This window comes from Danio rerio, chromosome 1, assembly GCF_052040795.2.
Source record: "Danio rerio strain M-AB ecotype USA chromosome 1, GRCz13ab, whole genome shotgun sequence".
Lineage (NCBI taxonomy): Eukaryota > Metazoa > Chordata > Actinopteri > Cypriniformes > Danionidae > Danio > Danio rerio.
The window spans coordinates 35,904,313-35,918,425 of record NC_141021.1 but is presented as its reverse complement, the minus strand read 5'-3'; the positions used below and the strand labels follow the sequence as shown (position 1 = coordinate 35,918,425).

Genomic DNA, 14,113 nt, shown 5'->3' with positions numbered 1-14,113 from the left:
CACTGTAAACTGGATTGCTACTAGCTTCCTACAAGAATCCAGCATGACAAGGTTATTTTTTTAGAAAACAGAACCTCATAAGGGACTCAATTGAGGGACTGAGAATGAGTTGTAAAGTTTGAATGGTTTTAGAATGTAGAATAGTTGAATTTTCCTCATTTACTTATGCACTATGACCAACAAATGTTCCATACTGCTAATGTTTTACTGTAACTTACGCACATGGTGCACACAAATTTGATGCTTAAACAGTTATTACAAGCCACAGAGGAAGTGATAAAAGAATGCCAGTTTCAACCAAAGCCAAACCAAAACCAAACAAATATATAAATAATTGGCCAAACGTTCATGGTTGGCAATATGTCAGTGCAATACTTCCCCCCTAAAAAAATTGAGGCTACAACATAAAATGACACTGGAAATTATTTATTTGTTTTTACTGTGACCATGCAAGGAAAAAGAGCAAGTAACATTTAATAACTGTAATCAAAATGCAGGGTGACAACTACCAAAAAAAAAAAAAAAAAACTTGCTGACACATGACCTGGTTATTTCCCAGACTTGAACTTCTCTCCTCCTCACCCTAAGGCACTATAAGAGATAGTTCGCGCACACACAAAAATAAAATTCTTTATTAACATACTTTCCATTTTTTGAAAAATGCTTGTGCTTCTTTTTTATGTTGGACACATAATAAGACATTTTAAAAGTGCCATGTGTAACAATATGGGTATACAAAGGCATAGAGGGTACCTTGGCATAGTTCAGTACATGGAAATGGCAATATCTTGAGCCTCAAACACCACTGATTCATTGTTTCCCAAGTAAAATCCACAAGTGTAAAAGTGTATTCTGACAGATTTTTAAGTTTATCAAAATTTATATGAAATTTAACATGTATGTGGGACTTTCATTTTAAAAATGGGAGACACAGCAAAAGCAAAGCCATCCGCATCGTTTTTTTTTTTTTTTTTCTATTCGTTAATAAGGAACAACTCCCATAGACAGAACTCACCGTAATGCAAATTATGGGACATAAAGATTATACATTTATTCAGCACCATCCTGAAGAGGTATAAGGTATGTTTAATTAGTTAATTTATCTTGTTTAGTGAGGAATTTTCCAGATATGTTTGTAATTTGAGGTAAAAAAAAAAAAAAAGTAAACTACTCAGTATTGTGTTTAATGCACAACTGAGCATTGTGTCTTATCACTCTCTTACTGCGATTTCTCTGGAGTGAAAGAATAGCAATACACTTGACTTAATTAAATGTCATTAGTTTATACAGAGGTTGATATTAATTCCTGGCTGTGTCTACTTTTACATTATAAAATAAAATACATATCTATCTGTCTCTTTTGCCGTGTTTAATTTTAAATTAGCTAACCTTTATTTAATTTTGGATTACTCTGGGGGATTATATTAAATAGCTCAAACACTCACTCTATGCTAAAATAAACCTTTTCACTATTTAAGTAGAGAGTCAAAAATATTTAACAGGGCATCTACTTTTATGACAAATTAAGTCATAAATAAGACTAAATAAAGGAGGTCAATGCAATCATGCACACCAACGCACAAAACGGCAGGTGTAAAAGCATCATTTAAAAAAAAAAAAAAACGCCTCATGCTCAAGTTTTTGTTGTTTGTTTTGACACGCTGCGTCGAAACCTTCTCCACCAATCAAGTTGGCAACTTTTGTTCATGTGCACGGAGCTGCTGAAGTTACCGTAAACAGTTCTTGGAGGCTCTCAAGTCCTAAATTGTAAATGCGAGCACACATTGAAGAAGAGAGGTGAACGTGGAGCTGCTTATTGCACTGGTGAACAATAATAATTTCTTCATCGCTAGAGCTGGAGCTGCTACTTGAACCATTCGCTCAAGCGTGACAACTTTGTCTTCTTCTTCTTTGTTACAAGCGGGTGTCAGAAGCTTAAAGTTGTGTAACGCCATCTAACGTCAAGGAGTGATTTTGCATGCTCTTCTGCTCGACGCCAGTGAAAATCACTTGGGTTTGAATCCGGAAAAACGTCTTGGAAAAACGCTGACGATAAATGCAAACGAAAAGCATCCCGGTGTGTACAAGCCAAGAGAGTGAGAGAGCAAGCACTGAGAGCAGCCAGAGCAGAGATCATTAATGTTCATGAACATTACAAAATTGGTCAACAAGGACCTTTTGATTCTTGGGTTATTTTATGGGGTAATAAATGAGCACAAAAGCATTTCTTGAGAATTTTTGAACTTACCTAAGCCACATAGTCAACACTGACGAAAAATCTGGGTTCCACACAAATCCTACATGTAGTTGAAACTCAATCGATTAAGTAAAGTTAATTGTTTTCACAATATTAAAGTGAATTGAATATGAAAATTTAGAAACAACAACAAAAAAAAAATACAAGAAATGCGTTGATTTAACTCATTTTAATAGTTTGAACAAGCAGCTAAAACCATTTTTGTAGTGAACTATGTTATCACAGAACTATTTAACGCATTGAATCAATGCAGTATATGGGCCATTTAAAGCATGTTATAACCAATAGCCATTATGGTAACCAATAGCCAATATTAGCCTCTTACACACAGTGATACTCTGATGTTTGCCTACAAAGTGACTTCTGGCCTTGCTCCTTCTTATCTGCTCTCGCTTCTGCAGATCTATGTGCCCTCCAGAAACTTGCGTTCTGTGAATGAACGTCGCCTCGTGGTTCCATCCCAAAGAGGGAAGAAATCACTTTCGCTCACGCTCACGCTCAATCTGCCCAGTTGGTGGAATGAACTCCCTAACTGCATCAGAACAGCAGAGTCACTCGCTACTTTCAAGAAACGACTAAAAACTCAACTATTTAGTCTCCACTACACTTCCTAATCTGCAATTGCCTCTCTGAATATCACACTAACTGTACCAAAAACAAAAAATAAAAAAAAAATACTAATACTTCCCTTCTTAGACTTTACAGACCTGAAACTTGCCTATAGCACTTATTCCTTGTTGCTCTTGGTTGTGTAAATTGCTTCCTTGTCCTCATTTGTAAGTCGCTTTGGATAAAAGCGTCTGCTAAATGACTAAATTTAAATGTAAATGATACGGTAAATGTCCAGAACATTTCTGCAAATATTTTACCAATAAATTCAAAAAAGCACTGTTCTCACACACAAGGACGTTGCAAAATTTTGTCGGAAATGCACCATTTACACATCAATTTCAAAATAACAGTAAACACTGACATCATGGCCAATAAGATGGCACCATTGTCAAATTCTCAAAAAATATAATTTGTTAAGTTTTGATAGTTTTTTAAAGTTTTCGTTTTTAAAAAACATGTTTAAGTGTATACATGGTCTTCCTCCTAAAGTAGTTTGTGAGTTAATAAATAAATTCAGCAGTGATGGGGCGAAGACTAGAGGGGCAGTAAGTGGGAATTGTAGAATCAGCAGATGCAGAACTGCTGTGGGTCAGTCATCCTTTTCAGTAAAAGGTTCACATGTGGAATGCCATGCCTGTTCATTTAAAGTTACAATCAGAACTCCGAGTTTTTTCTTTAAAGCTGAAAGAAAGGTTGAAATCTTTACAGCAATGTGAACATTAAGCATTATTCTTTCAGTTTGGTCCCATTTACATTTCTCTTTATCTATATTGACTTGCATCTTATGTTTATGGCTCTGTAAATATTGTACATGTTTGCTGTATTGTGTTTTATTCTTGACTGTTTTTTTATATTATTATTTTTTTTAATGTAAAGCCTAACCAGGGACGAGGGCTGCAAATTAGCTTTATGCTATATGCCCTATGTACACAACATCGGTAATCTTTGTATAACAATGTCAAGTGTATTGTCCCTGTAAAATAAACAAGCAAATAAAAATTAAAAAATTAACCGTAAATGAGCTCTAAACAGCTGTGCTTGTGTTTGTACACAGGGGTCAGTCCTTTTGCAAAAAAAGTTTTGTTTAACTTTAAGCTCAAAATTAAAAATCTTATGAAATTAATTCTGAATTCAGAATTCCGAAGATAGATAAATATTGTGAACAATTTTGATGAAGAAATATGGGAGGATCATATACCTATGTCAAGATGTACATTTGAGTTTGTGCTACAGCTTGAGAGATGCTCTTTATAACAAAAGACTACTATTTTTAACAAAATCGGACTACCTGGAGCACTCCTTCATGTGCATGCACATCAGACAGCTAAACAGAGCTTGAAGGTAAGCTCACAGTGGTTTATTATAAGCATTTTATTGATTTATTTATTTTTTTCTCCATAAATGGCATTAAGGAAAATAGAAATGTTATCTGACAAACAAGCAGCAGCTAAATGTGTCTAGACAAGGATTCAAAGGCTTTTATTTTCATAAAACAGCGCAGATGTGAACACGTCATCTGCATTAGAATGTTCTGATTGGACAGAGTAGATGTCTAACGTCAATGCGTTCTAAACGTGTACATGCGCTTTCTATCAATTTTCCATCTGTGTTCACAGAGAGCAGCATTGTGTGCCAAAATGTTATTTATAGATACACTGCATGAGATAAATAGATAGAGTACATGTAGATACATATATTTGCATAACTGTATTTTTGAAAATTTAATTGGTCAATTTTTTGGTGTATTTTGAAATAAATTTAAGATATATATTTTAAAACACATTTTTACTGCTTGGGCATAGCACTGCATTTAAGAGGTTAAGAGGTTTTTTTAAGCTCATTAGGGACAAATGTTTCTGCAATGCTTATTTTGTTTTTAGCAGCAGCCATTTAGAAATAGTTTGTGGTTTGGTCTTAGTGACTTCTCTAGAAACTTAGAAAGTTTCACAAGTTTAGGAGCTAGAATCAGCTCTAAAACACTTTATGATATACTCTTAAAGCAAGAATATAGAAGCTTTAAATTTAAGACTAATACAACCATTATATTTAATATTTTCTCCTAAAAAGCAGATTATGAGTTACTTTTAGCCTTAACTTTAAACGGATGTTTTGCGAATACAGCCCCAGTTCATAAAAAAGCAGAACTAATATAAGCTGTGTTGCCCTTTGCCTTGCAATAAATTAATTATTTTATGCAACATGTATAGCACTTTGATTTCTGAACTGTGATAAAACAAATGAAGAGTTCAGATGCAAAATTCACGAAACACTGCTAATTATTATTATTATTATTGTTGTTGTTTTTAAGATTATTATTATTATTACTATTTTTTTTTTTTTTCAGTAAATAAAGTATCAGTAAATCATTTTAATGCAATAAATAAACTGTATTTATTCATGTGCTAATTAGTTAATGACATGAGAACAAACAGACTTTGAGGGGGAAAAAAAACAAATAACCATTTCAATATTATTTCTATAAATTATAATCTGAAAATAGAAATAGACTTTTAAAATCTGAAATAGACTGATGTTAATACGTTTAATGATGTAAATTTATTGGACATGCTTTGTTTACTGAATTTAACCACTAAAATGGTGTGCAGAAAAATAAAATGTATGATAAAAAAATATATATTTAGGTTGTTCAATTATTAGTCATGATGATTGTTCTGCAGCTTGAGTAATAATCCTATCAGTTTCTGCCTGAAATCACATGCTGCTAATACTAATCAGGAAGTACTTGGTGCTCAGAAAGGAGGTAACATTCTTGCCGTGTAATTCAATATAAATATAGGGGCTTATTTAGAAACTCAGCATTCTATTAACAGATACGATTTAGTCACATGAGATTTACACCTCGTCAGATAGGCCTTATTCTATTTGTGTGCACAGCACGTATATACTTGAATTATGTTTCACTGTCGAATGTGGGAGTAGAGGAGAAGGTGTGTAATGAAACTAATTAAAATGTGTTTGAGGTGTGAGTGAACTATAAGAGAGATGTCTTCAGGGGCGTAAAAAAAATGAAGAACAAATAAAGCATGCCATTGATTATTCTCTTTGTGTTATGTATAAAAAAATCTAAGAAAACAAAACCATAAATAAACAATTAAATTACACATTAGTTTTTTCATTAGTATTGCATGGATGTAAGTGAAATTCTGCAGGCTGGTCTATAAATTGTAGATTTGAACTGCTGAGTGGGTAGACCTTTAATATATGTAACCATTTTTAAGTAGTGAAAATTTTCCAAAACTCACCATCTACAACTGCACCATGGCTGCACACACAAGAAAGGAAGTGCAAAAACTTGTACTCTTTGTCACTATTACAAAATTTTACAACAAACAAGCATGTTTTAATAAACTTATGACGCCGTTCGTGTTTTACCGATATGCTTAAAAAAAAAAAAAAAAGCTAAAGTAAAAAATGCTAAATTTTGCTATATAAACTCTAATAATAAATCCTGTATAGTAGTCTCACAACATTGTGATACTCGATGACCCTCGGATACCCTGTCAGAAAAGTTTAGTGGCTGGCAACGACCTTTTTAGTGTCTGTTATAATGTTAATGTTGTTTCTGTGTGTTTACATAGATAATTATGGCCATGGTGTAAATACACAGTACAGTTATGAACTTATTAACGCATTATATCATTATGATAACATGATATCGTTGTCTTCAGTGATTTCCTGAAGTAAAATGCCAAAAAATAACGCATCTGGAATAACAACAGCAGTCATGACCGTAGATCTCATAAGAAGCAAGAGATCGCGATGACATATGATGTTGTGTGCAGGTGCTGTAGTGGTGTCCTATTTCTTAGAGGTAAATTTTGAAGCCCTTCCCCTTCACACTCTGTTTCAAGGTCCAAGGGGAAAGGGTAGGGGTACAAAAATAGAATTGGGATTGGCCCTTAATATGATATCATATGATATGATATACACTCAATTTCTGAAAGCTTTGGGTGGGTGAGATTATTATTTTTATTGTTTTTTAAGAAGCCACTTTTTGATTTACCATAGTAAAACCAGTAATTTTGTGATAAAACAATACAGTTTATCTTAAATATTATACCTTAATTAGTTTTAAAATGTAACCTATTTGAGTTTTTGAATAGTCAATTTTCTTTTTTAAATACAATTTTTTTTTTAGGACAACAGTACCTCCTGCAGAAAAGATATCCAAAGATGTCGTTTAAAATTGTGAAGAAATCAGGGTTTTTGAAATGAATAAAGACAGACGTCACTGATACATTTGAGTTATTGAGCACGACATGTTTGCTGCTCCAAAATATTTTAAATGTTTGTCAAAATAAAATATATTGTGTTCAAATAGGGAAAAGGGCGTTTGTTTTTTTACCCAGACAGTTAAAAAGATTATATTTCTGAGCAGTAATCACAATACCGTAAAACAGTGATATTTTTATGCAAGGTTATCATCATACCATCAAAATATTATACCGGCCGATGTCTAATCCTTATATTAATATTTTACATTTGGTTTATTGACAAAAAAATGTAAATTTAAAAAAGGAAAAAAAAATCAAATTTTAAAACATATACACAAAGTTCTCCAAAAAAATGACTCTATGTATTGACTTAGTAACTACCAATGACCAATGATAATGTCCACTAGCATTGTATTAGAAAAGAAAAACTAAATAAAAAAAATATTTATGCAATATTACAAGTTCAATATTGTGATTTTTGCAAGTATATATATATATATATATATATATATATATATATATATATATATATATATATATATATATATATGGAAATGTTCATAGCAGTACATTACTCATGGTCAGTACAAAAATAAGCCTGAGAGACACCTGCACTCAAAGTTGTACATTTGTGTAACTGGTTGAAAATTCAACTGATTTTAAACATTTTAAACAGGCTACATTTTAACAAAACGTCTAGGTGTATTCATCCATAGATTGAACATTGCTGATTAATTTGCTCAGGATCTTTTTGTTTTATATAGTGTTGTTTGTTTACCTTTACTTACTAAGTATCCCACCTGTGACTTTCAAAGTGGCAGTTAATTTTTTTACCTCAATCAAATGCAAATTCCAATCAAATGACAAATTATAAAAAGTATAACTTTGAAATAGCCTAACGTATATTTATTATGTATTGCTGTTCAGAGCAAGGCAAGGATGCAGGTGTACTTGAGAGGCCATTACTGGAGTCAGTCCCATTGGCATTCCCAGGGCAAATTATTATGCTGCTATAAAGCTCTGGCTTGTATCTATATCTATAATTCGGCATGTTAAACTGTTATCGTAGGAATACGAATAAAACAAATCTTAAAATGAAGTAATTTGATGGGATAAACCAGGCTGTACATACTTTGTTGTTCATAAAGAAATTTGGCAACACATTTATAGTGTTTTAATTGAATCCAGGACTAACTTAACGTTAACTCACCAACGGTGGCAATTGTATCCAGGTCATCTAGTGTGTAGGTCCGGTTGGTGGTCAGGGATGCGGCCCCTGCGGGTAACGTGGGGCTGCCAGCTTCTGTCCTGCCGCTATCCCGACCAGAACTGCTTTCATTATTTATGCCAGCTTTTCCTTTAGTTGATGCCATCTTCCGTATGATTTTCGGACTCTTGCCACATCAAAGGGCACTTCAAGGTAACAAGTCCAGAATTTCCGCTTTAGGAAAACGCGCTATTGATAATAACAGCATTGATCTGTTTTGGTCAAGTTAACATGTCCTTTGTTCGCACAAAGCAGATGAAGACCCTCTGCTTACCATCGCTAGGTAACCAGATAATGACCAGGACAGTAAAAATGATAAACAGCAAGTGATTAAAAAAGCAAGCGATTCATGTTAATGAGACTGTCATTTATTCGCTACTTTATTACGGACGTCCCTTATGCGACTACTGTACGGTAACAAAGACAGGAGTGCTACAGGACTCAAACTTCAGCCTTACGAATTCAGAAGGTTATCCAGACGATTTTTTTCAGGAGCAAGGATACTGTGTGAACGTTGGTTGACGGTCCCCCTAATGTATAATGCCGGATATCAGTGACATTTAAATTATTTACTTCCCTCTTCCGTCCCCATCAAGAAATCTGAACCCATTTCCCCTTCAAAACATCACACACAGCGGCAAGGAAGCAGACAGCGCTTCAAAACTAACAGACAGCGGCGTCCACCAATCGCATGCGGCGCACTTGCTGCGACGTCCAATCATATGATTGAAAAGGCGGGGCACTGTTTGACCGACAGCCTGACTGCATGTATTTCTCCCTGTGGTTTGTAGCACATGTAGGCACTACGTAGACAACGCCACGCCTTGGGTTCTGGATAGTGGATACTATTTCAAGGGAGGAAGACACGTTGTCTGAGCCTTTCTGACAGGAGAATTTTCACCTTTCAGACAAGTTGCAGGCCTTAAATATATGTATTTAAAAAAAAAACAAATTTCCCTCTGGACCATCTTATACCATTGAGCTATGTTGCATGCCTGTTTGAAATGTGGTTTATTTTAGAAATGTCATAGCCTAATAATGGTAGGCCTTCTGAGAAGTCACCTGGACTGAGTGTCTACAAGTACCACAGTAAATAGCTTCATTTATTATAAATTTTTATTAAACTGCGTTAAACACTGCAGGCCACGGCCATTTTTTGGTGAGTTGAAATCATGAACAAAAATACTAAGCTAGCTAGCCAAGATATTGTGTTAGACAACTGCAGTGTAAAAAATAATACCCCATATCTACTCAATAAATTTGAGGCAACAGATTACAAGCAATATTTTTAATTAAATTCCACATATATGGATTGAGTAACAATTCATCAAATTAGCTTATTTAAAATTAGTAATTTAAATTAAGCAAAAAGTACTTAAAGAAATTAGCAAATTTTAAACAAAAATATTAATTAAATTGAACAGAAAAACTGACACAATGTTAATAAAAACTACTCAATGTTTTTATTTAGATTTAACATAAAAAGTGTGGAGCCTGGTCATCAGCTCTAGAAAATATTGCTTTATATTTACACAATAAAATTGAGGCAACAGATTACAAGCAATAATATTAATTAAACTCAACAAGTATGGATTGAGTAAAATGTAATTAAATTTAGCTCAAATTAAAGGAGCCTGTTCAGCAGTGTGGAGCCACAATACAGATTAACAACAATCTCACAATAGACAATACGTCATATAATACACAATAAAACATGTACATTTAAACAAACTGATCATCTTAACAAGGACTTTGATCATCTTTTTTTAAACAACAGTTTCAAACAACTGGACATTAAACAATATTATTTAAAACAATAGACTCAGAGTGAAATGTATGTGATTTAATGCATGAAAGGTATTATTTGCCAGAATAATGCAGATTCATTGAAGCAAAGAGGACACCACAGTTTGGGAATACTACCCTATAATATCTTTCAGTGTTAACCAGACAGTCACTTGTAAAAACAACATTCTTTGTCACAGTCAAAATGCATAGGTCAAACCCAGGTGGACACAAGCTCTAGGAATGTAGTCAAGAGCCATGTTTTCACTCTCGTGACTTAAGTTAGCGTGCCAATGCGAGCCAGGGCCAGTCAAGTTTCCACAGTCACTTCCGGGGCCTGATCGGATACCCTGGGCCAAAACAGTCCAGCTGGGGCTTTGGGCAGAGTGAAAGCAGAGTTTGCCTGAGTCTGGTAAAGATGAGGTCTATAAGAACTTTAACACCTTCAATGATGATGATGATGATGCCAGTATCTTTAGGCGGTCCCCTGTAGAAGGCCCCTGCTCAGGTCAACATTACTGCCCTCACAAGCCGTTCAGTTCTTGTCGGTTCTTCATTGTCCAACTCCATTGAGCAACAGTAAGAACAAAAATGAATAAAAGAGAAAATATGTTAATAATCTGTTATCATGTTATGACATACAGTCAGAAACTGTAAACATGATAAACATCATAAACTCTACCTTTAGTCTCAGATCTCTGTCTTACTCCAAGAGCTCCTCAGCAGCTGTAAAGATTCATGGTACACAGTGGCTTCTCCAATTCAGCGCTCACCTTAAACAACAGAATGACAGACAAAATGTTTACATGAGTTTTGTCAGCGCCAGTGGTGTAGTGGTTAGTGCATCGACTCAGGTGCTCGCGGCGACCCGGGTTTGATTCCGCCTCGCGGTCCTATGCCGATCCTTCCCCTCTCTCTGCTCTTCATGCTTTCCTGTCAATTCTCTCTACTGTCCTTTTAAAAATAAAGGTGAAAACCCCTAATAATAAATAAAAAAAATGTTTACATGAGTTTTATTGATACATTGTAAAATATTTGACCCTTAATTAACAGTAAATTACTGACTGATAATTGTAATTCTTTCACAGTAAGCCACTGTGATTTGTTTTACACTTACTTACAGTGAAATTACAGCCATATGTGACTTCAAGGTATATAGTAAGGCCCATTTCTGTGATTTCACCTTATTCTCTTGTAGAATTAACTATACTTTACTGTGAAGTTACAATTAATGGCAAGATGGTTATTGTGATTTAACAGTATGTTGTAGCTGAAATACTTAACTGTAACAAGTATGTCCTGCTTGCAACCTAGACAGTCATCCATTCAGTCAGTCATTTTCCTGATAAGTTACACACTTGCTGGTTGATGTGTCTCCTCTGCCTCTGACACTATACAAAAAGTTGTAATTAGTAAATAGTGTTAGACAGTACCATTTTTGTTTTGGTTTGATAATGGGGTTCATAATGAAGTGAAGGCCAGTGCTTACCTTGCTTACTTTATTCTGTGGTCACTTTAACTCAATGCTGTGCTGAAACAGCATTGACGAGCGCTCATCACTCGTGTCTCCGGCGAGGGCAGCTGGTCCTCGGCGACTTGTGTGCCCCTGGCTAATCTGAAAATGCTCATTTTAATCACGTTGGATTTAATTATTATTTTCTCTTCTGAAACTATTCAAAAATAACAGCTAAATTCTTCTAATAAAATCACGTTGGATTTAATTAATATTTTCTCTTTTTGAAATTTTTCAAAAATAACAGCTAAATTTTTTATAATAAAATTGATTTGATTTTATTACAGACATTTTTTAATTAATTTCAAAGCAAAAACATGCCCTAAAATCAGGAAAATAATTTCATTAAATAAAGTGTACATATTAATGTTAATGAAATCTACAAGGCCACAAAATGACTTTTTACAGTGTGACATTAAATATATTGGTAATGATAAATTAATTAATTCATTTTCTTTTCAGCTTAGTCCCTTTATTAATCTGAGGTCACCACTGCAGAATGAACCGCCAACTTATATCGCATATTTTACGCAGCAGATGCCCTTTCAGCCGCATCCCATCACTGGGAAACACTCATACACTCCCGTTCACACACATCCACTATGGACAATTTAGTTTATTCAATTCACCAATAGCACATGTCTTTAGAATGTGGGGGAAACTGGAGCACCCGGAGGAAACCTACCCCAAAATAAGGAGAACATGCAAACTCCACACAGAAATGCCAACTGACCCAGCCGAGGCTCAAACCAGCGACCTTCTTGCTGTGAGGCAACAGCGCTACCCACTGTGCCACAGTGCTGCCCATGATGAATTCATACATTTTTAAAAATCAAAATTTTTAGTACAATTTAGAGCTTTTAGGAAGCCTATAATAATAAAGATGGAGCCAGTGAATATTAAACACAGAAAACTATAATGAGTATGGTATGAAGTGCAAATTAAGTTCTTGATTATCTTATAAACTTGTAAAACTGTATCAATTAATTGGACACATTTTTTATCAATTATTTGGCACATAAAAAAAAAAGTTCACATTCTTGAAACTTCAAGTTCGCAGCTTTGCTGAAACACAATTTCATGTCTTCAAAATACATCAGCTGATCCAAAACTTTTAATTAATATTTCAAAAGTTAAACTTGCAAATGAAACAATAAAACAGCATATGATAGCTATTGAATAATTTATTAATTCCATTTAGTATATTGCCACTAGCCAATTTAATCTTTTTTTTTTTGATTAATGAATGAAGCATTTTGGATATGATGGCTTGCAGATACAGTGAAATAATGTTTAGAAGTTAAAAAAAAAAAAAGTTGATAGATTCACTAAAAATCACAAAAAATAATTTCCAAAAGCCAAATGCATTTATTTGTTCATTCATTTTCCTTCGGCTTAGTCCCTTTATTTATCAGGGGTCACCACAGCGGGATGAACTTATCCAGTATTTACACAGCAAATGCTCTTCCAGCTGCAACCCAGAAAAACACCCATACACTCTCATATGCACACACATACATATTCGGCCAATTTAATTTATTAAATTCACATAAACTACATCTTTGGACCGTGGAGGGAACCGGAGCACCTGGAGAAAACTCACTTCAACACGGGGAGAACAAGGAAACTCCACACAGAAATGCCAACTGACCCAGCTAGGGCTCGAACCAGTGACCTTCTTGCTGTGAGGTGACAGTGCTAACCACTGAGCCACCGTGTAACCACCATGTAATAAATTTTTTTGCATTGGACAAATCGACTAAAAAAAAATGAGAAATATTTGCCTCTAGATAGCCACAACTGGCCATGCTGTTTTTTGAATAATCTATACAAAATGTAAAATTTAATAAAAATGGAGATTGTAAAGACAGAGAAGCCTTTAAAGTCATAGACGCTTAAAAAAAAAAAAATCAGGCAGCTGTTAAAGTCTCCTCAGAATCTTGCAACCCACACACATTATGGCTAGACTGGCTCACACACTTACTCTTATAGGCTCACTGACCCATGCTTAAACCTTAAGTGGCTATTTATGTTTTGTACTCTCTGACCTAAGGGAGATGATCTAAGCTAGTTTAAAGGCACCTTTATGAACTTTTGTCCTTGCATGTTTAAAATGCTTTTTAAATTAATATACAAAGCAAAAAAAAAAAAAAAAAATGTACATAATCATCTCAAAACCTTTTCACAAATGTAAACATAATGTAAATGTGAAAATAATATGATTGAAAGCTTAATGTAAAAAGTAGTTTAATTTTTTTATTTTTTGTAAAATCTAATTCGTTTAGTAACAAAAGTTTTTTTATTTATTATTTTATTTACAATCTCAAATTTTGGTTATACTATTATATTATGTTAAAATTCAATATTCACCCTAGAACAACTAATATATTTTAGTTAAATAAAATGTATATAAAAATATTAGAATCAATATTATCTCAAACTGT

The 14,113-nt window shown here is 34.0% G+C and overlaps 1 protein-coding gene and 1 long non-coding RNA gene across 3 annotated transcripts in view; both read right to left on the bottom strand.

Annotated features, from left to right (window-relative positions):
* prkx (protein kinase X-linked) overlaps window positions 1-9,004 on the bottom strand; it is a 62,337-nt gene extending 53,333 nt beyond the window's left edge. For both annotated transcript variants that reach the window (XR_015476661.1, XM_087237322.1), the window contains exon 1: window positions 8,315-9,004. Coding sequence is in view for 1 of the 2 variants with exons in the window: in XM_087237322.1 (XP_087093448.1) it covers window positions 8,315-8,477 (163 nt within the window). In the remaining variant the exon portion in view is untranslated. The remainder of the gene's footprint in view (window positions 1-8,314) is intronic.
* An 817-nt stretch (window positions 9,005-9,821) lies between these two features.
* On the bottom strand, window positions 9,822-11,694 carry LOC147846903 (uncharacterized). Its single transcript, XR_015476672.1, has 4 exons — window positions 11,646-11,694; window positions 11,441-11,547; window positions 10,839-10,929; window positions 9,822-10,720 (listed from the first exon to the last, which is right to left on the bottom strand). It is a non-coding gene; the product is annotated as an uncharacterized LOC147846903 (long non-coding RNA).
* Window positions 11,695-14,113: the final 2,419 nt, after the last annotated feature.